The 27,178-nt window shown below is 38.2% G+C and overlaps 1 protein-coding gene across 8 annotated transcripts in view; it reads left to right on the top strand.

The window, feature by feature from the left end:
- Nucleotides 1-27,178, top strand: part of ARHGAP42 (Rho GTPase activating protein 42) — a 287,838-nt gene that overhangs the window by 169,995 nt on the left and 90,665 nt on the right. For all 8 annotated transcript variants that reach the window (XM_025420939.3, XM_025420948.3, XM_035703751.2 and 5 more), the window contains one exon: nt 12,886-12,987. In XM_025420939.3, coding sequence (XP_025276724.1) covers nt 12,886-12,987 — 102 coding nt within the window. The remainder of the gene's footprint in view (nt 1-12,885; nt 12,988-27,178) is intronic.

Raw genomic sequence — 27,178 nt, 5'->3', positions numbered from 1 at the left:
ACTAATTCTACCTGGTAAATCTCCTAGTAAAGAAAAACCATATTTCTTAAATCAAGCACTATGCATAGTTGATGGAAAAATTTATTTCAGCTTTTCTATATATATATTGTTCATTTTCACAACTTGATTGTTTTGAGTCTTAAAAATGGATTAAGATTGTCATTAAAAACACTTGTTAAGTATTTCTTGGGAAATAAGGGATCATTTTGTGATGAGTTAAGCATACTTTTTATTAACCGAAGTCTGTTTTTTCCCCCCCTGGTATTTTTTGATAATTTAAGAAAGAATTAAGCATTGTTTGAAAGTGACAGTTTTTGAATTTTAGAATGGTCATATTTCAGTGAAAATAAAGACTTTTCAGTCACATTTCTGCTTTTACATTTTGAAGAAATGTCTAAATGTATTCTACCAAAATAGTCTTTCAGTATATTTCAGTTTAATAGAGTTAGGTATGACCAGGCCTCGCTTCTTTAGCATAATTACTAACATAGTTTAGACTTTAGTGAGCTGTAGGAATGGTAATGTTGGTAACTTCACATGACACAAGATAGTGACTCTAGACTACAAAGACAGCATTTCTTAACTATTCTTATTATGTTTTATATGACAAAGGGAATTCTTGATTATAAAGAAACAGTGATGTAGGTAATTAAACTTAAGACACAGTTACTGAATGCTGAAATTGTACAGTAAAATATTTTTAAAATGTATATTTTGTGAATGAAAATTCTGCTTTTTTCCTTAAGTTTGTGGTTTAAGCCATGAGACTTGAAAGTCACCAAGTGGTGCCATTACCACCCAGCCTCCACATTTCACTATCGTGACAATTTTCAGAAGTAACGGCCTTCAGGGAATTCTCTCTTTCCTTTAAGCTTTTGACTGTTCTCATCAGCTAATGTGACATTTTGAGAAAGGGACTTTGCCAATGGAGTTGAAAACCCCAAACTTAATAAGACAGATGAGCAGCTAAAATGGTATTGACTGAAAGTGCCAGAGTAGATATTTTTTACAACCTCCACCTTCCTAACTATTAATATTTATATTGTTGCAGCAGAGATTGTTTGCTAGTGGGTAGGGTCATACCGTGACCAGCCTTCTAAAGTGTTTCTCATGGTGACTGTGTTGGGAAAGGCTTAGGTACAGCAACTCCAGAGAAACAGCCATGTTTGTGCTTTGAGTAAGAAACTACTTCTTTATGCTCTACTTGCTTCCAGGATGCTTCACCTGAAGTTGTGGAATCCAGCTCTTTTATATATGACAGATAAGATGACTAAGACCTCAGAATTTAACCATTCTGTGTCCAGGGTACTACAACTGGTAATAAAACCAGGAGGATAGCTAGACTGACAGTGTTTGCAGAATTGAATAAGTCATTCATTCGGCACTTACACAGTGGACTTTTTTTATAGCCTAGTCTAAGACTCTTCAGCCTAAAACACAGTTAATATGTTGAGTGAATCAGTCAATCAATCAAAACCAATGTCTGTTTGTCTCTGTCTCTATGTCTTTGTCTCTCTCTCATCTTTATACTGGGGAGCCCTTCAGTCTAGTTATGCAAATTAGACCTTATACAGAAATATCTGCAATAATAAGTTTTCTCCTGGAACTGTTCTTTTAAAAGCACACTGTTGGGGCACCTGGATGATGGGTCACTTAACCGACTGAGCCTCTGCCTTTGGCTCAGGTCAGGATCCCAGGGTCCTGAGATCAAGTCTTGAGTGGGGCTCCTTGCCTCTCCCTCTCCCTCTGCCCCACTCTCTTTACCCCTCTTACCCTCTTGTGCTCTCTCTCACTCTGTCTCTCAGAAAAATAAATAAAATATTTAAAAATAAATAAAAGCACAACTCTTTTTTTTTTTTTTTCTTAAAAGAAGTGATCCCAAGGTTAAAAGTCAAGGAAGAAGAGCAGAGGAAGTGAGCAGAGATGTCATTTTACAGTGCAAGTTTGAGCATGTTCTTCCCCTGGGGGAGGAAAGGTTGAAGGAAGAGAAGCACTGGGTAGTTTTGGAAGTGTTCTGGAAGCTGCCATGGAATGCTTATGGTCAAATTCATTGACAAAAACTTAGTCATGTGGACACACATCACTGCAAAAGAGACTAGGAAATATACTCTTCACTCTTGGCACCTGTGTGCCCTGCTACAATTTAGAGGTTCTGTTACTGTAGAAAAAGAATGGGGCTCTGTCAAAAGGGGCTTCTGATGAAAACAGTAGAAATTAAGAATTCCATGAACTGATACTCAGGAAAGGGCAGTTTTTAGCTTTGGCCCCTATAGCTATCTATGACAATGACCTAGGCACTTGAGGTTTGGGCAGGAAGTAGGGGTTGTTTTTTTTTTTAAACTAAGCAGTTGTGCTGTGATGCTCATTTTGAGAAAGCTCTATGATAGGTAAATATACAAAATTGGCTCAAGAGAGCAAGGTCATCAGTGAGTCTGCAAATGCCTTGAAAATGTTGTATTTTCATTACCAAAAAATCATGAAGATAGTATACTCAATAAAGGGATTATCTTTTATCTATATCTCAGGAGTGTGTTTATTGGTTTTGGGCACAGTTTGAGCCCTTCCCAGGCCCTTAGAGCTTGCTCAGTTGATAACCCTGGTCTAGGATTGTCACCTCTGCCCCTCGCACCTGGTCAGGGCCTGGCTCCAGCCCCACATGCCCATCACCTCACTGCAGTGGGAGTTGCTACAGCTCTGGTGCACAGGCTCAATAGCTCTTCTCACCACATCTAGATTAGATGGAGTGAGGCTGTGGGTCCTGGGTCCTGGCCTCTCCCATAACTGCTGGAGGGACCAGGTGATAGTCTGAAGTGCAGGAGAGTTCCTACTGTAGTGGAATACATTTTGGCCAAGTATGGGAGGGAACTAGCAGATAAATCTTGCTTAAAATGTCCTGAGGTGTGTTGGTTTTATAAAACCTGAATAGAGGTGTACGGTATTACCTAAGCCCCTGACTGTTTCTTCCTGCTTCTGTGATTAGTTCAGTAATAAACACTTGGATTTTTCTTCCTTTGTTCCATTCCATTCTTTCTTTACTTTTTTCATTATTCTTGCTCACTAAAGATTGCATGCAAGCTTATAGCAGGCAATCTCTGCCCCACGCTCTATTTTTTTTTTTTTTTTGCCATACCAGACACTATCCACCTTCTTGATTCCAATCTTGCCTGTCTTCCCACGGTCAGAGAAGATCGACAATTGAAAGCCATCAAAAACTTCTCTCTCTTCGAAAATCTAAAGTAACTTAAGTGCATCCTCCACTTCCTCATCATCTTGTCTTTCATCCTGTTTCTTCTCTTTGTCCCTGTTTCATCCATTTGTTCCCTTTACTATCTCTCAGTGCTATAAATTTCCCTCTAATCACTGCCATTGTTGCATCCCACAGGGCTCAGTAAGTTGTGTTTTTATTTAGTTCAAATTATTTTAAAATCTCTTTTGAGATTTCTTTTAGCCCTAAGTCATTTAGGAGTGTGTTGTTTAATCTCTAAGTATTTTGTGATTTTTTTTCCCTTTAGCTATCTTTTTGTCATTGATTCCTAGTTTAATTCCAGGTCTGAGAACAGACATTTTATGATTTCTATTTTTTTAAATTTACCGAGATGTGTTTTATAGCCCAAAATGTAGCCTGTCTTGAGGAATGTTCCATGTGAGCTTGAAAAGAATGTGGAGTCTGCTGTTGTTGAATGAAGTGGTCTATAGATGTCCATTATATCCAGTTGATTGGTCATATTGTTTCACTGCAGTCTCACTGATTTTCTAATAGATGGGTGTTGAAGTCTCCAAATATGATGGTAGATTCACCTATTTTCCTTGAAGTTCTGTTCATTTCTGCCTCCCATATTTTGATGCTTTGCTATTAAGTGCATACATATTAAGAATTGTTACATCCTTTGGAAGGACAGACTTCTTTATCATTGTGTAATGTTCCTCTTTATCCCTTATGTGTGTGTATATATATATATATATATATATATTTTTTTTTTTTTTTTTTTTTTTTGCCTTGCTTCAAAGCAAATTCCTGCTCTGTCTGAAATTAACATAGCTACTCCTATTATCTTCTGATTAGTGTTAGCAGGGTATATCTTTCTCTATTCCTATACTTTTAATATATATATGTCTTTATATTTAAAGTTGGCTTCTTATAAACAACTTATAATTGAGTCTCCTTCTTTTGATCCACTATGACAATCTATGTTTTAATCTGTGTGTTTAACACACATTGATGATCAAAGTGATTATTGATATATATGGATTAATAGCTACCATATTTGTTATCTTCTATTTGTTGCTATTGTTCTTTGCTTCTATTTTTGTCTTCCATTCTTTTTCTTCCTTTTCTGGTTTTAATTGAGTATTTTATATGATTTCATTTTCTTTCCTTTCCTTTTCTTTTCTTTTTAAGCGTTTGCTTTAGAATTTTCAATATACATTTACAACTATTCCAAATCCACTTTCAAATAATGCTATATTGCTTCATAGGTAGTGCAAATACCTGATCATAACAAAATTCTTCTGATTCCTCCATCCTGTGCCTATACCATTGCTGCCCTTCATTTCACACACAAGCAAGGATTTACATAAGCATACTGAATTGAATACATTCTTGATGCTATTATTTTTTTTTTTAAGATTTTATTTATTTATTCATGAGAGACACAGAGAGAGAGAGAGAGAGAGGCAGAGACACAGGCAGTGGGAGAAGCAGGCTCCATGCAGGGAGCCCGACGTGGGACTCGATCCCAGGTCTCCAGGATCAGGCCCTGGGCTAAAGGCAGCGCTAAACTGCTGAACCACCCAGGCTGCCCAATGAATATTATTTTGAAGAAGCTGTTATTATGTTAGCTCAGCTAAGAATAAGAAAAATAAGTTTTTATTTCACCCTCACCTATTCCTTCCTTGATTCTCTTTTCTTTCTTTATGTATATTCCAGTTTCTGACTATATAATTTTCTTTGTCCTTTAAGAAATTTTAACATTCCCTACAAGGTGAATCTACTGGCAACAAATTTTCCTCAGTTTTTGTTTAGGTGAGAAAGTCTTTATTTTGTCTGGACTTTTGAAGGAGAATTTCACAGAATGCAGAAAACTAGATTTCTTGGCATGTTTTCCTCCTGCACTTTAAATATTTCATTCTATTTTGGTTGGTTGGTTGGTTGGTTGGTTGGTTGGTTTTTGCTTACGTACTTTCCATGGAGAAGCTGGTTGAAATTCCCATCTCTGTTCCTCTATAGTAAGGTGTTTTTCCTCTCATTTCTTTCAAATTTTGTCTTTATCTTTGATTTTCTGCAGCTTAAATCTATTATGTGTAGGTATAGTTTTTCAGGGCATTTTGCCTACTTGGTACTGAACTTTCTAGACCTGTAGTTTTTTGTTGTTGTTGTTTTTGTTTTTGTTTTTTTTAAGATTTTATTTATTTATTCATGAGAGACAGAGAGAAAGGAAGAGACAGGCAGAGGGAGAAGCAAGCTCCCTGCAGAGAGCTTGATGTGGGACTCTATCCCAGGACTCCGAGATCATGCCCTGGCCTGAAGGCAGATGCTTAACCGCTGAGCCACCCAGGTGTCCCAGATCTGTAGTTTGGTGTTTGATAATAATTCGGAAAAATTCTCAAGTCACTACTGCTTCAGCTATTGCTTATTTTTTCTGTTGGTTCCTTTTCTACTTCTCCCACAATTCTTAAATGTTCTGGTTTTTGTTTGTATGTGTATTCTTAGCCTTTTTTGTTTTCTTTCTGTTTTTCAGTTTTGGAAGTTTCTATTGATAAACATTTAAGCTTCTTTGCTTAGCCATATCCGGTTTACTAATGAGACTCTCAAAGGAGAGTCTCCTCCTCTTCATTTCTTTAAGTGTTTTTTATCTCAAGCATTTGTCATTCCTTCTTATTAGCACTTCCATCTCCACTTAATTACTCCTCTATTCTTGCATGTTATCTACTTTTCCTTTTGAGCCTTTAGTATATTAATCATAATTTTAAAAATATTTTCCTCTGACGAATGTTAACATTTCTGCTATATCTGACTGATGCTGATACTGGTTTTGCCTCTTAGTATGTCTTTAACTTTTTCTTGATAACTGGGCATGCTATATGTGGTAAAAGGAACTAGGCCTTAGTAATGTTAGTAGTGAGGTGTCTGAGGTCCTATATCTGGTGAACCTGTGCTCCTTAACTGTGTACTTGGCCTCTCAGTTTGCCTCCCTACTCTTTTTTTCTCCCCTTTAGATGAGACAGAAGGGCCAGATGGGGCTGGAGTTAGGCATTTGCCTTCTCCCAGTTCTGTTAGGCTCTGATTGAAAACACCAATATGGGGGGCATCTGGGTGGCTCAGTCAGTTAAGCCTCTGCCTTCTGCTCATATCATGATCTCATAACCCTGGGATCGAGCCCCACATCGGGCTCCCTGCTCACTGGGGAGTCTGCTTCTCCCTCTCACTTTGTGCCTCCCCCTGCTCCTGCTCTTTCATTCTCTCTGTGTCAAATAAATAAATAAAATCTTAAATTTCCTTCTTTCATCTGTTGTCCTTTAGTTCACAGCCCTCTCTTGTTATATTCATTTACTCATACCTCATTCTCATTTTCTTCCTTACACAACAGCCTTTTTTAAGAGTTAATATGTATATTTTTGTTTCTTTTGTTCTGGTAAAATTGTCACCATTTTGTATGCATGGCTTTTTAATTTACATGAATGATTTAGTGTTACTTGCCTGTTTTGTGTTTTTTAACTCAGAGTTGTGTTTTAATCTGTCAGCACTTAATATTTCCTTCTACCTTCTGCCTAGCACTCCATGGTCTGCATCAAGTTTGTTTTATGTCCACTAAGGAATACACTGAGGATGCCTGGGTGGCTCAGTGGTTGAGCACCTGCCTTCGGCTCAGGGCATGATCATGGGGTCCTAGGGTCGAGTCCCGCATCGGGCTCCCCATAGGGAGCCTGCTTCTGCTTCTTCCTGTGTCTCTGCCTCTCTCTCTGTGTCTCTCATGAGTAAATAAATAAAATCTTTTTAAAAAAATGAATACACTGGCTATCTTCCTGTCCCCACAGATACATATCTTCATTTGAGTTTCCTTATGGACATTTCTGTGTTCTTTGGGCCACTTACTACTGCAACATCTCTCTTTAAAGAGGCTGCACCACCATCCTCCTCACCAATAATATCTCCTGTATCTCCACACTCCTCAACAAGTACCTTAATGCAGCCTTCTAACTCTTGGCCAATATCTGACATAATGTGATGTTCCAATATTTTAATTTACTTTTTTCTTAATTACTAATAAGTTTTAACAACTCTTCAGGGCAGCCCCGGTGGCGCAGCGGTTTAGCGCCGCCTGCAGCCCAGGGCGTGATCCTGGAGACCCTGGATCGAGTCCCAAGTCAGGCTCTCTGCATGGTGCCTGCTTCTCCCTCTGCCTGTGTCTCTGACTCTCTCTCTCTCTCTCTGCATTTCTATGAATAAATAAATAAAATCTTTAAAAAAAAAAAAAACTCTTCAGATGCTTGTTACCCTTTGGACTTTCCTCTTCTATGTCTTATACCTTCATTTTTCTCATTTCTATTTCTGTTTGTTTTTTTTTTAATCATTCCAGGTTGTAGAAGTTCTTCATAAAAGCAAATATGAAACCCTTGGTCTTTATGAATCTGATCACCTGGTGGTGGCAGTGGTGGGGTAATTGGAAATAGGGGAGATGTGGGTGAATTATACTGTTACAGCTACCCAGAAAGGAGACCCTTGGGAATGCCTATGTTTCAGCAGATTGAGGAGAAAAGACTGGGTGGGCAGTGGTTGGGGAGACTGGGAATGATTGGGTACAGTCACCACAGGAGAGACATTGCTGTGTAAGCTATACTAAGATTCTCAACAACCTGGGTTTCGGATACCAAAAATCCTATGGGCCTCAGGAAGCTCCTACACAGCATATAGTTGGAATTTCCTGGCATCTAGCACTCCTAGGACTTAGAGATGGTGATGTCACCCTGGTCTGCCATTCTAATCAGTGTGTAAATCCAATCCTAAGAAGAAGTCTAGCCATGATTGGCAGTCAAGGCTATAACTTATCCTCTCAGTGCCTTTAGCTCAAGGCAGGATCCTGGGGTCCTGGAATCGAGTCCTGCATCGGGCTTCCCGCAGGGAGCCTGCTTCTCCCTCTGCCTATGTCTCTGTCTCTTCCTCTCTCTGTCTCTCATGAATAAATAAATAAAATCTTTTTAAAAAAATTTAGCTATTCATTTTAATCATTATTCTTCATATTATTTTTTCTACTGCTATTCATTCATTTGAAGAATTTTTTTCAAAATATACACAAACTGCTTATTAGCTAATGGCTATAATACTAACACAATGTAAATAGTTGGATGGGAAATTTCAAAGTATTTTGGTTTGTAATTATAATGTTGAAATAGTCTTAAAATCTGATGTATAAATTCTAAATGTCTTTTTTTTTTTTTTTTTTTTTTTTTTGAGAGAGAGAGAGAGAGAGAGAGAGAGAAAGAGCAGAGTGGAGAGAGACAATCTTAAGCAGGCTCCATGACCAGCATAGAGGCTGACTTAGGGCTTGATCTCAGAACCCTGAGATTGTGACCTAAACTGAAATCAAGAGTCAGATGCTTAACTGATGGAGCCACCCAGGTGCCCCATGTGCTACATTAAAAAAAAAAAGAAATATAGAAAGCATTTTTTCACTTTTTAAATTTTTAATCATTTATATCATGGCAACATTAAAATAAAGTTTGCTGACAGTTGTTTAAACAAAACTTTGCAGTAGTTCTATGGGAAAAAATACAATTTACAATTAGATAACCTTTTGAGGATTTCTATTTGTGATTTTCTAAACGTTGTGGTAGAATCTGTTCTTCATCTTCTTCATCTTTGGTACTCTCTTATAGCAGTGGAAGGGATTGATTTGGCCTTCTTTTAACAATTATGTTTGATTTCATGTTTTTTATCTGCTTGGTAGACCTGTAGTTTTTATAAATATTTGACTCTTTTTGTTTGTTGTTATTTGCTGTATATATAAATTTGGAGTAAAATTGACACTTGGAGTTTCCCTGCCGTTCCTTACTTTGCTATATAAAGTGAAGGTGTGCACAACCACACCTGCTAATATCCTAGAAGCTAAGATATCATATGAGCACTGTGCTTTCAGTAAAGGTAGTGTCATCTGGAAAGTGAACTGATTGCAGACCAGAACTTGTCTTACACTTTTGCTGGCCAAAATTGGATTTGGGGACTAATTTCCTATTTTGCATGATCTACTTTAAAAATTTCAATATATATACACACACATATATATAAATAAATATATATGTATATATACATATACACACAGACATCACGTGTATACATACATATATATGACATATATATTTATATGTATTTATATACATACACACAGACACACACACACACATATATGACTTCATTTTAAATGGTTTACCTAGTTCAAATGCACTTAACTGGATTTACAGAAAATGTAACACTGTAACGTAGTCTCCATTTTTTGAGTCATCCTGTGACAATAAGACCGGAAGCACATACAGCATTTAATAAAGATTCATGGGTTATTTTTCCCTTCCAGCATGTGTTTCAGGGCAGATTCTTAGCTTGATGTGCAGAACATGTAACACAAAAGATAAGAAGTAGCTATATGCTGTTAAGTTAGTTACTAAGTCCAAATGAGACTTGGCTTACATTAGGAGTGCCTGTCATGGCTTTTAGGACAGATGTGAATTTCAAGGAGAAATGCTCTTTATTTTCAAGAACATGCTTCCCCACATTATAGTTGTCCTTCATGTGGCCTACTCAGTTCTTTAATTTTATGCTAGATCTGAGTATGTGTCTGTTGTCTACATCACTGGAATCTTTGAGTAGATCTTTTTTTTCTGGCCTGGTCACGTGAAGCACCAGGGTTTGAATAAGAGTCCCAGAAGTGCTCTGGGAATGATTTTTGTATTGCCAGGAATGCTGATATGTTGGCACTGAATTAATGTCTCCAAAAATGCCATCAAACGCTAACTGAAAACAAAGATACTAGTGTTGTCGCCACAGCTGTGTTCTCTTCGCCAGTTTCTTCTATGCACAGCAAGAAATTTTAAGTCCCGTAGCATAAGATGAAAGTGAGTCAGTCTTGTGTGCTATACTGTAATGCAACTGGTAGCCCACCGCCTCCCTCCACCCTGGTGGTTCTGCATGTTGGGATTGAATTTAGCTATTATGTAGAATTCTGCCTGCATCATGGATATTGTGGTTTGTTTTTTTTTTTTAAACAAATGGAGTACCTTTGAGGGACTGGGGTGCCCAGTGTAATATGGAAGAATTTCACTTGTTCATTAAGTATTTATTGAGCACTCTCTCAAATACTCAGTTTTTAAAGAGCATAGGGTATATATATGAATTTCTCTGCTATAGTGTGTGAAACATGAACACCATAGGAAACCCAAGTATAAGGTCTGTGAGCACCCAAAAGGGAGAGAGAGTTGATGGAAGGGACTTGTGAATGAGGCCTGTATGAACTGGATGCTAAAAGTGGTTGTAATTTGAATATGTGGAAATTGGAAAAAAATGAGCACTTATGTCAAAGGAGAGATGGCCTGGAGAGAAAAAAGAAAAGGAGCTCAAAAGTGCTAGTGAGAGAGGCTTTTTGAAAGATGGAGTGGGCAGGTCAACTGTGGGCATGAAATGCCAGATTGAAAAGTGAGCTCCACTGAGCAAAAGGTAAAATGTTCATCTAGGTTATCTTGTTCCAACAGTAGAGAGGATAAACTCCTCCCGTCCTGAACCTTGGACCTCTCTGCTTGCTTTTGCGTCTGCTACTCCATATTTTGTGATATGAGTTTCTCAGTAGACCTTTTTTGAGTGTGAATGCCACTCTTGATTTTTGTATTGTGTTTCTCCTAGTAGGAGAAAACATTTTCTCCTTTTGGAATAAAAATCCTTTGGAAATTTTGACCTTTCTCATTTATTGGTCTAATACTTTAATTTACAAACATAAGAGTACTTAAATGGTCTAAAAGTGACTTGAACTTTTACAGTACAATCCTACTTGCTCTTCCCTTTCAGTGTAATTTTATCAGCTAACTTTCTAAAGTTCCATATTTGGAACTAGATCATGGTGAGTTAAAAACATTAGAGGTGCCAGTGGATCAAAGTAGAATTACTTGGATCTAGTAAATGGAATCTGACAACCTCAGATAGTGGAAAGACAGGCCAGGGGCCTGCCTGTCTTCTCCCTTTCTCCTTTTCTTTCCTCCTCTTCCTCCTACGCATCTATACAGTTATCCATCTATTTTCTTAAAATTTTTGTATTGGTGTATAGCAATGTTACATTAGTTTCAGGTATGCAGCATAGTGATTTGACAGCTGTATGCATTACACCCTGCTTGCCACAAGTTAGCTACCATCTGTCACCATACAACAATGTTACAGTACCATTGGCTATATACCTATGCTGTACCTTTCATCCCGCTGACTTAGCTCAGTCCATAACTAGAAGCCTTTATCTCCTCCTTCCCCAAAGTATAGCATACTTCATGAATTTGCATGTCAACATCCTGCTAGTCTTCTTTGTATTGTGCCAATTTTAGTATGTGCTGCTGTGAAATAGGCACATATCCATTATTTTTTATTAAACTCTTTTGAATACTTAAGCAAATAATGAAGTAAAGCATTATGCATAATATTTATAGAACTTGTTTTAAATAATAATTCCTGAATCTTTGGATGGGGGAAGTAGGGATTTACATTTTGAATAGGCTTAAAAATACTTGATTCTCATTAAAGTGGTCTAGGTATTGCACTTCCAGAAACACTGAAATAAAAGCAAGGAAGAGTACTTCTTTGACCAATAAAATTTATGAGTGTGATTGCCTAATATTTATTTCATATGGACTCAAATGGAAAAAAATAAAAAAACCTTACCTGGTATGGAGTGCCTGGATGGTGCAGTCAGTTGAGCATCCAACTCTTGATTTTGGCTCAAATCATGATCTCAGGGATCGTGATCTCAGGGGTCATGAGATCAAGCCCCATGTCAGGCTCCACACTCAGAACAGAGTCTGCTTGAAATTCTCTCTCCCTCTGCCCCTCCCACTTTTGTGCTCTCCCACTCTCTCACTCTCAAATAGATAAATAAATCTTATAAAAAAATAACCTAGTGGATAACGTATTTATAGTTGGAGAAAATTATATGCCCAGGTGTGTCTTATCCCCTTTAGGATTTTATTCCACTTGCATTTGAATAAGAGTGTGCCACAAGATGGAAGGTAAAGTTGTCCTCCTTCTCCACAAAAGGCCAGCCTGGTTATAGTTTTCCCTACAAAACAATGCAATTTTAGGATAAATAAAGATCAGCTGTTAGGTTTATGACGAGTGTATGATAAAGTTGTTGTTAATCTTTTTGGTTTGACTTTGAACCATCTTTTAATTAATTCATGTTACCTGTTTTCCCCCCATCAAGAATAAACTGTTTGAAATATCTTTCTGTAGCTGGGAAATAATGATGCCCTGAAAAGAATCTGTGTGAGTGGTTCTCTAAAGTAATTATATATTAACTCATCAACACCACCAAAGAGCATAAAATGAGACATTTTCTCTTGGTCCTATCTCAGATGTACTAGATCAGAATCTCCTGGTGAGAATTCCAAAGTTCTCAGAAGGATCCTACTGTAGCCAGCCTGCCTCCCTCCATGCTTCATGAACTTTTTTGAGAATATCTGAATACGTTTGAATACATATTCAAATGACTTGTTTCACATCCTTTTTCTTACGCTGTCAAGTTTTATACATTGTTGGAGCTCACTAAGTTTTTATAAAATACTTATATTGGATATTTGATGGGAATGTTAAGAATTCAGTTTTATTCTTAAATTAGAATGTTTTGTTGTTATTGTTACCCCTAGGATGGAAAGAAGAAGTTTGACAAGGAGAGTGAAAAGTACTATTCTATTCTTGATAAACATTTAAATTTGTCTGCAAAGAAAAAGGAATCTCATTTGCAAGAGGTAAGCTTTTCCACTCAAAATGTGAAAAGAACATTAGCATTAAGTTATGTGAATTCCATATTTCCAAAGGTGATAGTATCTCAGAATCTGCTGCTCTTTATAAAATGATGACATTAAGAGTTAATTGAGCACTTACAGTGGACAGACCCTGTGCTGAGCATTTCACATGCTTTATGACCCTTAATATTAATAGTTCCAAGTAAAAGACTAGTTATTTCATACAAAGTTGAGAAAGAATGAAATAAGATTTTTTTCTTTTCTTCTTATTGGGCAATTTTTCGACAGCAGGACCTATCAAACTGATGAAATAGCTTTTTAAAAAATATCTCCTTTTAAGATACTGTTTTTGCATTAAGGGGAAAATATATACACAATTACACATTTTAAAATCTCTATTTTATATCAGTTTCCTTAAAAAACAAGTCAACAGATATTTTCACATCTTTGCATTTAAGCAGCCCATTTCTTCTTTTTTTCTGAAATATTTATTCTCATTGGTAGTTTTTAACTGTAGTAAAACAGAGTAATCCTCTTACCAAGGTATAATACAGTTCCAGTTCCAGTGATGCGATATACTTAAAAAAAATTGGACCCTCTTGCCATTATCATCTTAGCAGCAATAAAATTTTGAAGCACAGCGTACACTAAACCCCCTGAGGTGTCTGAGCTATGAGTTGGGAGTCATTGAGCTAGTTCACCAGAGGCTCCTTACTGTTCTCCAGACCTTTGCAGGGAAACTTATAGTGTGCTGAGTCTCTTCCAGTCTCTTCTTTCTCTTCTGTCTCTACTTCTAGGTATCACAGTCAAGAACTTCTTTCAATTCCTCCTTCTAATCTTTTTAGCAAAGCCATCTACCTTACTGCATTGCTTATCAAAATCAATCTGGTTCTCTGCTCCCCTATTCCTTTTCTTATTTGCCTTACCTCCATGTTTACCTACCAGGCACGCTTGACCAGTTGGTGTTTGAATGCAGTGAACCACAGTCAAAAGGCTTGGGAGGGTTACTTTTACTTCTGTTTCCTTTTTTCTGTCCTCTTATATTCTCATTGAAGGAACTGAATTTCTTCATTTAAAAACTTTTTAAAAATAAAGTTTAATATTGGGAATATATGATATTTAAACATATGTTCATCATAACAAATACCTTATTATTAACACTTATTATTAAAATAGGATACGTTAATATACAATTTGTGCTGAGGGAAAGATTTTTCTGGCTAAATTGAAAGAGTGAAAAAATTGTCATTAAGAAAAATCATATTTTGAATTTTCATAGACATATCTACTCTTATGAAATACTGTATTGTAACTTAATATTATGTTCACGTGTTCCAAACTTCTTTAATGCTCATGTACCTCTTTGGGCATTACACTACAAGAAACCTAGGAGAGACATCTACACATCTAACACTGTGTAGATGTTAGTCATGTGAAGAAAGGCTCCCCTAATTATCACCAGTACACTACCATCTGCCATATCAAGGGCTATGTCCAGGTGCCATTTTAAAAATATACTGCCTTTAAATCGGCAGTGTTTTTTAGGGTCTCTAAAGGCTTATATGTTCTTGAGATTCTTGGTGATGTGAGAGGCCACACTTAGACATTGCTTAAACCATCGAAGACATGCTAACTGTATCTTGATTTTAAAATTCTCTAGAGGATATGCTTCAATTTTCCCTGACAATCTAATTCTGTATTGGCTTGTTAGCGACCCTAAATTGCTTAGGCTATGGTAGAAAAGAATATATCTGTTCTGGTTCTATATTTAGTTGAGCCTGGAAAAAAACTATAATATGATTAGTAGCATCCTCTACTTGCCCCACTACACACGTGCACACAGGCACATATTTCTTTTCCAGAAGTCATAGCCCACAGGAGAACACAAATTGTGCCAGAGCAGCTCCTCAGAAGACATAATGTAGACAAGAAAAAATGTGCCTTGTTTTCTTTCCCTCTACCCTTCCAGCAATCAAACCTGTTGTAGAGAGATGCTGCCATACATGTGTTTAATTCTGTAACCTCCGTCCTTTTCCAGAATAACTCTGGTACTTCTGTCAGTACCCAGCTTCTTGTTTTCAGAAAGACTGCTCTGTGCCTTCTCACTTGCACAGCTGACTCCTTGTTGATTTGTTCATGGGAAATAAGTGGTTCCCCGTTTTCAGGACTGAATTTGGGATTACCTTGTGCTGGTAAAGCTACAAGACCATCAGTTTGATAGATCATTAGAGTATAAGCATAGTTAGAAACAGACTTCTTAAAATTATACACTTTATAGTAAATGAAAAGAAGTAATATTTGATGTGTAATTGGATAATTTCTTTCAAAATATGAAATAAGAGGAAGAGATCATAAAGGAAATGTAGAAAGACTAGAATGCATCAAAATAATTTTAATTCAAAAAATATTAAATCAAATCAAAAGGCTAAGTGCTTGGGAATGTGTACAACATGTGACACAGGATTACCATCACTTTTATACAAGTTGCATTTGCAAATCGGTGTGAAAAAGTCTCCTGTGGAAAAATAAGGAAGTGAGAATTTGAAAGGGCAGAGAATAGAAGGAAAGATGGTGGCAGAATAGGAGGATCTTAGGCTTGCCTCATCCCACAAATTAACTAGATAGCTATTAAATCATGCTAAACACACCAGAAATTGATCCAAAGACTTGTGGAACAAACTCCACAATTAAAAGTAGAGAAGAGGCCACATCAAAAAAGGCAGGAAGTGCAGAGACACAGTTTGGGAAAGAATGGATTCTGGCCATTGCAGTCAGGACAAGGGGAGCCATGGTTGTGGAGAAGGGCAAGAGACAAACTAACTAACACTTGGGGGAAACACACTAGGAAAATGAATTCCTTCAACGTGGATGGAACTGGAGGGTATTATGCTGAGTGAAGTAAGTCAGTCGGAGAAGGACAAACATTATATGTTCTCATTCATTTGGGGAATATAAATAATAGTGAAAGGGAATAGAAGGGAAGGGAGAAGAAATGTGTGAGAAATATCAGAAAGGGAGACAGAACGTAAAGACTGCTAACTCTGGGAAACGAACTAGGGGTGGTAGAAGGGGAGGAGGGCGGGGAGTAGGAGTGAATGGGTGACGGGCACTGGGGGTTATTCTGTATGTTAGTAAATTGAACACCAATAAAAAATAAATTTAAAAAAAAAAAAAGAAAATGAATTCCTATAGCAGTGGACTTGGAAAGTGAGAGGAGCCAAATTTCTAATTTTGTGAGTTCCAGCAACTAGTGGGGCTTACAGCTTGGAGTTCTAAAGGTCAGCAGGCTTGGCTCCTGGAGAGCCCGGAGGCAATGGGACTGCTCTTATAGAGGTGGAACAGAGAGCCTGTAGGCATACAGTGACCTGAAGAGCACCTGAGGCACCCAGTGGAGAGGTTATTTGCTCATCTTGGAGCATGTCCCAGAGATGCAGCTTCACAAAGAGACGCCTCTAGGAACAAAGGACCTGACAGGCACCATTTCCCTCCCCCACCCTTCAGCATAGTCTCAGAGCCACCTGTGTGAACCACTGTGGGGCAGACACTACCTACATTGCTTACCCAAGCCCTGCCCCCCATGCTCTAGTGGAACTGCCCTTCCAGTTGTGCTTGCCTTGGTCCCAGAACATCAGGATGCCACCTGCAGAAGATTAGCCAAAATCTTTGCTAACACTGCATCCCCAAAGGCAAGAGTTTTCTGGAGCTAGGTTCTGGCAGCAGTAACAGTATATCTCATTTCACAAGCAGACTAGAACACATCTAGTTAAAACACACCACATTCAGACGGGGACCAAACACTGCCTACAACAGGCAAAGAAACCTCTGTAGATGACTGGCCTGAAGGATAAAGCAGCCAGGTCACAACAGCAGAGCATGTGCAGCACACATTGGAGATACTTCCAGAAGTTCCAGGCCTTGGGGAACAGGGGACACTATATAGAGCACTGCAGGACCTCATCTTTATAAGGCCATTACCCTCAAAAACAAGAGATATAGCTGACTTTCCTAAAATGAGAAGACAGAAAAATTTGTCCCAAATGAAAGAACAGGACAAGGCCATGGCCAGAGATCTAAATGAAACATGTAAGTAACAAGGCTGATAGAGAATTTAAAGTAATGGACATAAAGATACCTATTGGACTTGAGAAAAGGACTGGAGGATATGAGTGAGACCCTTAACACAGAGATAAGGGATAACATAGCGGAGATAAAGGACTCAATAAATGAAGTAAAAAGCAAGTTTGGTGGAATGAATAGCATGATGGAAGAAGCAGAGGAACAAATTAATGACCTAGAGGTCAAAGTAATGGAAAGTAATCAAGCTGAACAACAGCAACAAAAAAAAGAATTATGCAAAATGAGAATAGACTGAGGGAACTCAGTGACTCCATTAAACATATTAACATTACTATGGAAGTCGCAGTAGAAGACAGAGAAAAGGGGGCAGAAAACTAATTCAACATAATAATAGCTAAACACTCCCCTAATCTGGTAAGGAAACAGATACCCAGACCCAAGAAGCACAGAGAACTACCAACAAAATCAACAGAAGCAGATCCACACCGGGACATATTGTGATAAAAATGGCAAATACAGTGATAAAAATAAATGGATTTTTCAACAGAAACTTTCCAAGCCAAAGGGAGTGGCATGATACATTCACAGTGCTGCATGGGAAAAATGTGCAGCCAAGAATACTCTAGCTAGCTAGGCTATCATTCAATTCAATTAGAAGGAGAATAAAGAGTTTCTCAGACAAATAAAAGCTAGAAGAGTTTATTATCAGTAAACCAGCCCTGCAAGAAATACTGAAGGGAGCTCTTTGTTGGAAAGGAAAGACCATAAATAAGTGGGAGTATGAAGGAAGGGAACAAAAAATAAAGCAGTAAAAATGAATATTTTTTATAAAGTCTCAGTCAAGGACCCACAAAATAAATGCTGTGAAACAAGATACCATGTACCTAAAACATGGGGAGGAGGGGAGTAAGAATGGATTCATCTTGATACAGATTCCTATATGCAGATGTTATATACAAGGCTAATGGTAAACACAAATCAATGGAGCACCTGGATGGCTCAGTAGTTGAGCTTCTGCCTTTGGCTCAGGTCATGAGATCAAGTCCTGCATCGGGCTCCCTCCCCACAGAGAGCCTGCCGCTACCTCTGCCTGTGTCACTGCCTCTCTCTGTGTGTCTCTTATGAATAAATAAAATCTTTTAAAAAACCACACATCAAAAACCATTAATACATATGCAAGGAATAAAGAGAAAGAAATCCAAATATATCACTAAAGAAAACCAGCAAACCATGAAAGAAAGACAGAGGATCAGATAAATCTTGAGAAACAACCACAAAACAGGTAATAGAATGACGATAAGTACATATTTACAAATAATTACTTTGAATGTAAATATATTAAATGCACACTATCAAAAGGCAATATGACAGAATGGATGAAAAAGTGAGACCCATCACTTATACTGTCTACAAGAGACTCATTTTAGACCGAAAGACTCCTGCAGATTGAAAGTGAGTAGCAGGAGTGGAGTAGCAATACTTATATCAGACAAAGAAAACTTTAAAAAACAAATAGTGTGACAAGAGACAAAGAAAGACACTATATAATAATAATAAAAGGGACAGTCCATCAAGAAGATATAACAATTGTAAATTCTCATGCACCCAACATGTGAGCACCCCAATACACAAAATGATTAATAACAAACATAAAGGAACAAATTGATGGTGATAGAATGCTACAACAATACTTACCTAAATTCACAAGTCATCTAAACAGAAATTTAGGAAGGAAACAATGGCTTTGAATGACACACTGACCCAGATGGATTTCACAGATACATTCAGAACATTCCATCCTGAAATAGCAGAATACACTGTCTTTTCAAGTGCACATGGAATGTTCTCCAGGATAGATCACATATTAGCCCACAAAACAAACCTCAACAAATTAAAAAAGATCTAATTCATACCATGAATGTTTTCTGATCACAACACTATGAAGCTAGAAGTCACCACAAGAAAATATTTGGAAAGACCACCCATGCATGGGGGGTAAGTAACATGCTACCAAACAATGAATGAATCCAGCAAGAAATCAAAGAATAAACTAAAAAGCACACGTAAACAAGATGAAAACGCAATAGTTCAAAACATCTTGGATGCAGCAAAAGCAGTTCTAAGAGGAAAGTTTACAGCAATACAGATCTACCTGAAGAAGCAAGAAATCTCAAACAACCTAACATTACAACTAGAAAAAGAACATGAGACAGAACCCAAAACCAGCAGAAAGAAGGGAATATTAAAGATTAGAGCAGAAATAAATGATATAGAAACTTTAAAAAAGCAATAGAACAAATACTTGAAACCAGGAGCTAGTTCTTTAAAAAAAATCAATAAAATTGATAAACCTTTAGTCAGACTTCTCAAGAAGAAAGAGAAAGTACTAAACAGAATCACAAATGAGAGAGGGGAGATAACAACTGACACTACAGAAATACAATAATAAGAGAATATTATGAAAAACTATATGCTAACAAATTGGACAACCTGGAAGAAATGTATAAATTCCTAGCAACATATAACTTACCAAAACTGAACCACGAAGAAATGGGAAATTTGCAAAGAATAATAACCAGAAAACAAATTGAATCAGTAATCAAAAAATTCCCAAAGCTAAAATCCAGTATCAGATAGCTTCACAGGAAAGTTCTACCAAACATTAAAGAATAGTTAATATCTATTTTTCTCAAAGTATTCCAAAAAAAAAAATAGAAAAGGAAGGAAAACGTCCAAATTTATTCTAGGAGGACAGCATTACCCTGATACCAAAACCAGATAACAACACCACACACAGAAAATGAGTACTACAGGCCAATATCTCTGATAAACATAGATACAAAAATCCTCAACAAAATACTAGCAAACAGAAGTCAACAATACATTAAAAAATCATTACCACAACTGAGTGGGATTTATTCCTGGTATGCAAGGCTGGTTCAGTATTCACAAATCAATCAACATCATATATTATATCAGTAAGAACCGTATTCATTTTAATGGAAGCAGAAAAATCATTTGATATAGTACAACACCCATTTGTGATAAAAACCTTCAGCAAAATAGGTTTAGAGGGAATACATACCTCATGACTCCATTAAAAACTATTAGAACTGATAAACAAATTCAATAAAGTCGCATGATACAAAAAATAATGCACAGAAATCTATTGCATTTTTATACAATAATTAAGAGGCAAAAAGAGAAATTAAGAAAAAAATCTTGGAACACCTGGGCTCAGGTGGTTAAGCATCTGCCTTCAGCTCGGGTCATGATCTCAGGGTACTGGGATTGAGTCCTGCGTCAGGCTCCCTGCTTGGCAAGGAGTGTGCTTCTCCCTTTACCCCTCCTCCCTGCTTATGCTCTCTCTCTCTCAAATAAATAAATAAAATCTTTTTAAAAATCTCATTTACAATTGCACCCAAAATAAGATACCTGGAATTAACCTAACCAGAGATGAAACCTGTACTCTAAAAACTAAAAACACTGCTAAAAGAAATTGAAGATGGCAGAGATGCAAAGACAGTCTATGTTCATGGATTGGAAGAACAAATATTGTTAACATGTGTATACTACTCAAAGCAATCTACAAATTCAATGAAATCCCCATCAAGATACAGCATTTTTCACAGGAAATAATAGTACAAATAATTGTAAAATTTGTATGGAACCATGAAAGACCCCGAATAGACAAAGTAATCTTGAAAAAGAAAGCAACACCTTGGAAGTATCACAATTCCAGGCCTTAAGTTGTACTAAAGAGCTGTAGTCCTCAAGACAGTATGGTACTGGCACAGAAACAGATCAATGGAACAGGATTAGAGGACCCAGAAATAAACCCATAATTATATAGCCAGTTAATCTTTGACAATGGAGGAGAGAATGCCCAATAGAAAAAAGGTGGTGGCTGAACAAATAGTGTTGGGAAAACGGGACAGCAACATGCCAAGAATGAAACAGGACCACTTTCTTACACCATACACAAAAATACATTCAAAATGGATTAAAGACCTAAATATGAGACCTGAAACTGTAAAAATCCTAGAAGAAAGCACAAGTAGTAATTTCTCCAACTTTGGCCATAACAACATTTTTCTGGGTATTTCCTGAGGCAAGAACACTACTTGGATTACATCAAATATAAAAAGTTTCTTCACAGCAAAGTAAACAACCAACAAAAACTAAAAGGCAACCTACAAAATGGGAGATGTTTGCAAACACCGTATCTGATAAAGGGTTAGTATCCAAAATATATAGAGAACTTGTAAAACTCAGCACCCAAAAGCCAAGTAATCCAGTTAAAAAATGAACAGGAAACATGAACAAACATTTTTCCAAAGAAACATACAGATGGCCAACAGACACATGAAAAGATGCACATCATTACTTATCATCGGGGAAATGCAAATCAAAAGTGCAACTCAACCCTGTCAGAGTGGCTAAAATAAAAAATACGAAAAAGTGTTGGTGAGGATGTGGAGAAAAACGAACTCTCTCGTATTGTTGGTAAGAATGCAAACTGGTGTAGCCATTGTGGAAACATTATGGAGGTTCCTCAGAAAGTCAAAAATAGAACTACCATATAATCCAGTAATCAGGCTACTGGGTATATAACCAAAGGATACAAAAACACGAATTTAAAGGGATACATACATCCTTCTGTATATCGCAGAACTATTTACAATGGCCAAAATATGAAAGCTGCCTGGTGTCCATCCGTAGATGAATGATAAAGAAGTGGGATGTGTATATATACCTACACATATCTGTACATAAACATATATAACGGAATAGTATTATATATATATATGTTATACTGTTATACAGTAATACTATTATCTATAATGGATTATTACTCAGTCAAAAATAATGAAATATTGCCATGTGTACTAGTGTGGATGAAAGTAGGGAGTATAATAAGCGAAATAACTCAGTCAGAGGAAAACACAGACCATATAATTTCACACATATTTTAAGGCACAAAACCTGTATGGAAGTGTTACTGCTATGTTGCACCTGAAACTATCACACTGTGTGAACTGGAAATACATGAAAACCTTTAAAAAAAAAAAAAAGTGGGCGCTAGCAGCAAGATGGGGGAGAATAAGGTTCCCCCCAGTCACCCGTCCCCACCAACTTCCCTAGAGAAGTTTCAGATCATCCTGAAAACCTACGAATTTGACCTGAGATTTAAAGAGAGAACAGCTGGAACGCTACAAAGAAGAGAGTTTGCGCTTCTAGCAAGGTAGGAAGGAGGGAAAAAAAATAAAAAGGAATCCAGTGGGGGAGGGGCCCCGCGAGGAGCCGGGCTAAGGCCCTGGGGCCAGAGCCTCCGCGACAGGAGAGCCCGGGCCCGGAGAAGCAGGGAGCCTAAAACTCGGCACCGGATTCTTCCTGGACAGAAGAGCACTTAGCAGGGAAACCGGGCAGAACCGCAGGAGGGGCGGTGGGGCCTCCAGGCCCCCAGGGGCACCAACAGGGAGGTGCGGGAGGTGCGCCCGGGGAAGAGCCTGCACACACCGACAAGCTCGGGGAAGGGCTGCAGCGCCCCCGGAGGGGCCTCGGGAGAAGCTCAGGCGGGGCTCCTGCCGGAGGGGGCTGCGCCCTGCTGCCTTTAAGAGCCGTGGCCCAGCAGCAATGCCAGCAGCACAAGGGATCCCAGGGCGCCGAGCGGACACAGCCCAGGATCCTGCACTCACCCCGGGATTGGCAGAGGTGGGGAGGGCACAGGACAGCGAGGACTCTCCTGCCAGCGCCGGGCGCCCCCAACCTGTACAGACCAGCACCACCCCCAGGAGCATCCAGGCCAGTGTGGACTGGGAGCTGCGGTAGTTACTGCGGGAGCTGACTCTAGGGCTGGAGAGCTGGCCGCTGCCAGTGTTGTTCCTCCTGGTGTCCCCCAGTGCCTGGGACAAAGCGGCCCCCCAGGGAACAAAGGCCTCACAGGATAAACAGCTCCCACTGAGCCGTGCACCTGTTGGGGGGCGGGGCATCTCCCCCAAGGGCACACACAGGAGAATCAGCACAGCAGGTCCATCCCCCCAGAAGACCAGCTGGAAGGTAAGGGGAAGAACAAGTTCTTGGCGGAGCATTGCTGGAAAGCTCCAGGGGAGGTTGAGGGATTTACAGTATATAGAACCAGAGAATACTCCTTCATGCTTTTGTTTTGGTTTGCTTTCGTTTGGTTTCTTTTCTTTTTTTTTTTTCTTCCTTTTTCCAATACAACTCGTTTTTACCCTCTGCACTGAGCAAAATGACTAGAAAGAAGAACTCACCACAAAAGAAAGAATCTAATCTTCCCTAACTTGCGGAGGGAAACAAGCATTCAGATCCAGGAGGTAGAGATATCCCCCCTAAAATCAATAAAAAACGTTCAAAACCTTGACATCTAATAGTGATACTTAACAAATTCCAAAGATAAAGACAAAATCCTTAAAGCAGCAAGAAACAAGAGATCCTTAACTTAAATGGGGAGGAATATTAGGGTAACAGCAGACCTCTCTCTCCACAGAGACCTGGCAGGCCAGAAAGGGCTGGCAGGATATATTCAGGTCCTAAATGAGAAGAACATGCAACCAAGAATACTTTATCCAGCAAGGCTCTCATTCAGAATAGAAGGAGAGATAAAGAGCTTCCAACATAGGCAGACACTGAAAGAATATGTGACCACCAAACCAGCTCTGCAAGAAATATTAAAGGGGAAGAAAGAGGAAGCCCAAAGAAATAATCCACAAAAACAGGGACTGAATAGGTATCTTGATGACACTAAATTCATAACTTTCAATAGTAACTCTGAACGTGAATGGGCTTAATGATCTCATCAAAAGACGCAGGGTTTCAGACTGGATAAAATAGCAAACCCATCTACTTGCTGTCTACAAGAGACTCATTTTAGACCTAAGGACACCTCCAGCCTGAGAATGAAAGGTTGGAGAACCATTTACCATTCATATGGTCCTCAAAAGAAAGCAGGAGTAGCAATCCTCGTATCAGATAAATTAAAGTTTGTCCCAAGGACTCTTGTAAGAGATTAAGAGGGACACTATATCATACTTAAAGGATCTATCCAACAAGAGGACCTAACAATCATGAATATTTAGGCCCCTAATGTGGGAGCTGCCAAGTATATCAAACAATTAATAACCAAAGTAAAGACACACTTAGATAATAATACACTTATACTGGGAGACTTCAACATGGCACTTTCTGCAAATGACTGATTTTTCTAAGCACAACATCTCCAAAGAAACAAGAGCTTTAAATGATACACTGGAACAGTGGATTTCACAAATATTTACAGAACTTTGCATCCAAACGCAACTGAATACACATTCTCCTCAAGTACACAAGGAACTTTCCCCAGAATAGACCACATACTGGGTCAAAAATCAGGTCTTAACCGATATTAAAAGATTGGGATTGTCCCCTGCATATTTTCAGACCACAATGCTTTGAAAATTGAACTCAATCACGAGAAGAAATTTGGAAGAAATTCAAACACGTGGGGACTAAAGACCATCCTCTAAAAGATGAAAGGGTCAACCAGGAAATTAGAGAAGAATTAAAAAGATTCATGGAAACTAATGAAAATGAAGATATAACTTTTCAAAATCTTTGGGATACAGCAAAAGCAGTCCTGAAAGGGAAATATATCGCAATACAAACATCCCTCAAAATATTGGAATAAACTCAAATACACAAGCTAACCCTTCCACCTAAAGGAACTGGAGAAAGAACAGCAAATAAAACCTACACCAAGCAGAAGTAGAGAGTTAATAAAGATTCAAGCAGAACTCCATGAAATAGAGACCCAAAGAACTGTAGAACAGATTAACAAAACCAGGAGTTGGTTCTTTGAAAGAATTAAGATAGATAAACCATTAGGCAGCCTTATTAAAAGCAAAAGAGAAAAGACTCTAATTAATAAAATCACAAATGAAAAAGGAGAGATCACAATCAATACCCAGGAAATACAAACAATTTTAAAAACATATTATGAGCAGCTATATGCCAATAAATTAGGCAATCTAGAAGAAATGGATGCATTTTTGGAAAACCACAAACTACCAAAACTGGAACAGGAAGAAATAGAAAACCTGAACAGGCCAATAACCAGGGAGGAAATTGAAGCAGTCATCAAAAACCTCCCAAGACACAAAAGTCCAGTTGGCTTCCAGGGAAATTTTATCAAACATGTAAAGAAGAAACAATACGTATTCTACTAAAGCTGTTCCAAAAGATAGAAAGGGATGGAATACTTCCAAAACTCATTCTATGAGGCCAGCATCACCTTAATTCCAAAACCAGACAAAGCCCCACCAAAAAGGAGAATTATAGACCATTATCTCTGATGAACACAGATGCAGAAATTCTCAACAAGATACTAGCCAGTCGGATCCACAGTACATTAAGAAAATTATTCACCATGACCAAATGGGATTTATCCCGGGATGCAAGGCTGGTTTGTTGATTGCTTCACTCGTAAAGCAATCAGCATGATAGATCATATCACCAAAAGAAAAAACAAGAACCATATCACCCTCTCAATAGATGCAGAGAAAGCATTTGACAAAATACAGACTCCATTCCTGATCAAAACTCTTGAGAGTGTAGGGATAGAGGGAACATTCCTCAGCATCTTAAAAAGCCATCTACGAAAAGCCCACAGCAAATATCATTCTCACTGGGGAAGCACTGGGAGCCTTTCCCCTAAGATCAGGAACAAGACAGGCATGTCCACTCTCACCACTGCTATTCAACATAGTACTGGAAGTCCTAGCCTCAGCAACCAGGCAACAAAGAGAAATAAAAGGCATTCAAATTGGCAAAGAAGAGGTCAAAGTCTCCATCTTTGCAGATGACATGATACTGTACGTAGAAAACCCAAAAAACTCTGCCCCAAGATTGCTAGAACTCATACAGCAATTTGGTAGCGTGGCAGGATACAAAATCAATGCCCAGAAATCAGTGGCATTTCTATACACTAACAATGAGAGTGAAGAAAGTGAAATTAAGGAGTGAATTCCATTTATAATTGCACCCAAAAGTCTCCCAGTATTATGTATTATGAGATCCCTAGGAATCAACCTCACCAAAGAGGTAAAGGATCTATACCCTAAAAACTACAGAACACTTCTGAAAGAAATTGAGGAAGACACAAAGAGATGGAAAAACATTCCATGCTCATGTATTGGCAGAATTAATATGGTGGAAATGTCAATGTTACCCAGGGCAATGTACATGTTTAATGCAATCCCTATCAAAATACCATGGACTTTCTTCAGAGAGTTGGACTAAGTAATCTTAAGATTTGTGTAGAGTCAGAAAAGACCCCGAATAGCCAGGGGAATATTGAAAGAGAAAACTAGAGCCAGGGGCATCACAATGCCAGATTTCAGGTTGTCCTACAAAGCTGTGATAATCAAGACAGTGTGGTACCAGCACAAAAACAGACACATAGATCAATGGAACAGAATAGAGAACCCAGAAGTGGACCCTCAACTCTATGGTCAACTAACAAAGCAGGAAAGACTATCCACTGGATAAAGGACAGTCTCTTCAATAAATGGTGCTGGAAAAAATTGGACAGCCACGTGCAAAGGCATGAAACTAGACCAATCTTTTACACCATACATAAAGATAAACTCAAAATGGATGAAAGATCTAAATGTGAGAGAAGAATCCATCAAAAACCTAAAGGAGAACACAGGCAACACCCTTTTTGAACTCGGCCACAGCAACTTCTTGCAAGATACATCTATGAAGGCAAGAGAAACAAAAGCAAAAATGAATTATTGGTACTTCATCAAGATAAAAAGCTTTTGCACAGCAAAGGATACAGTCAACAAAACTCCAAGACAACCTACAGAATGGGAGAAGATATTTGCAAATGACGTATCAGATAAAGGGCTAGTTTCCAAGATCTGTAAAGAACTTCTTAAACTCAACACCAAAGAAACAAACAATCCAATCATGAAATGGGCAAAAGACATGAAGAGAAATCTCATAGAGGAAGACATAGACATGGCCAACAAGCACATGAGAAAATGCTCCGCATCAATGGCCATCAGGGAAATACAAATCAAAACCACAATGAGATCCCACCTCACACCAGTGA

Source organism: Canis lupus, chromosome 21 (assembly GCF_003254725.2).
Source record: "Canis lupus dingo isolate Sandy chromosome 21, ASM325472v2, whole genome shotgun sequence".
NCBI classification, from domain to species: Eukaryota; Metazoa; Chordata; class Mammalia; order Carnivora; family Canidae; genus Canis; species Canis lupus.
Note: the sequence above shows the minus strand (reverse complement) of the source record. Positions and strands in the feature narration are given on the sequence as shown.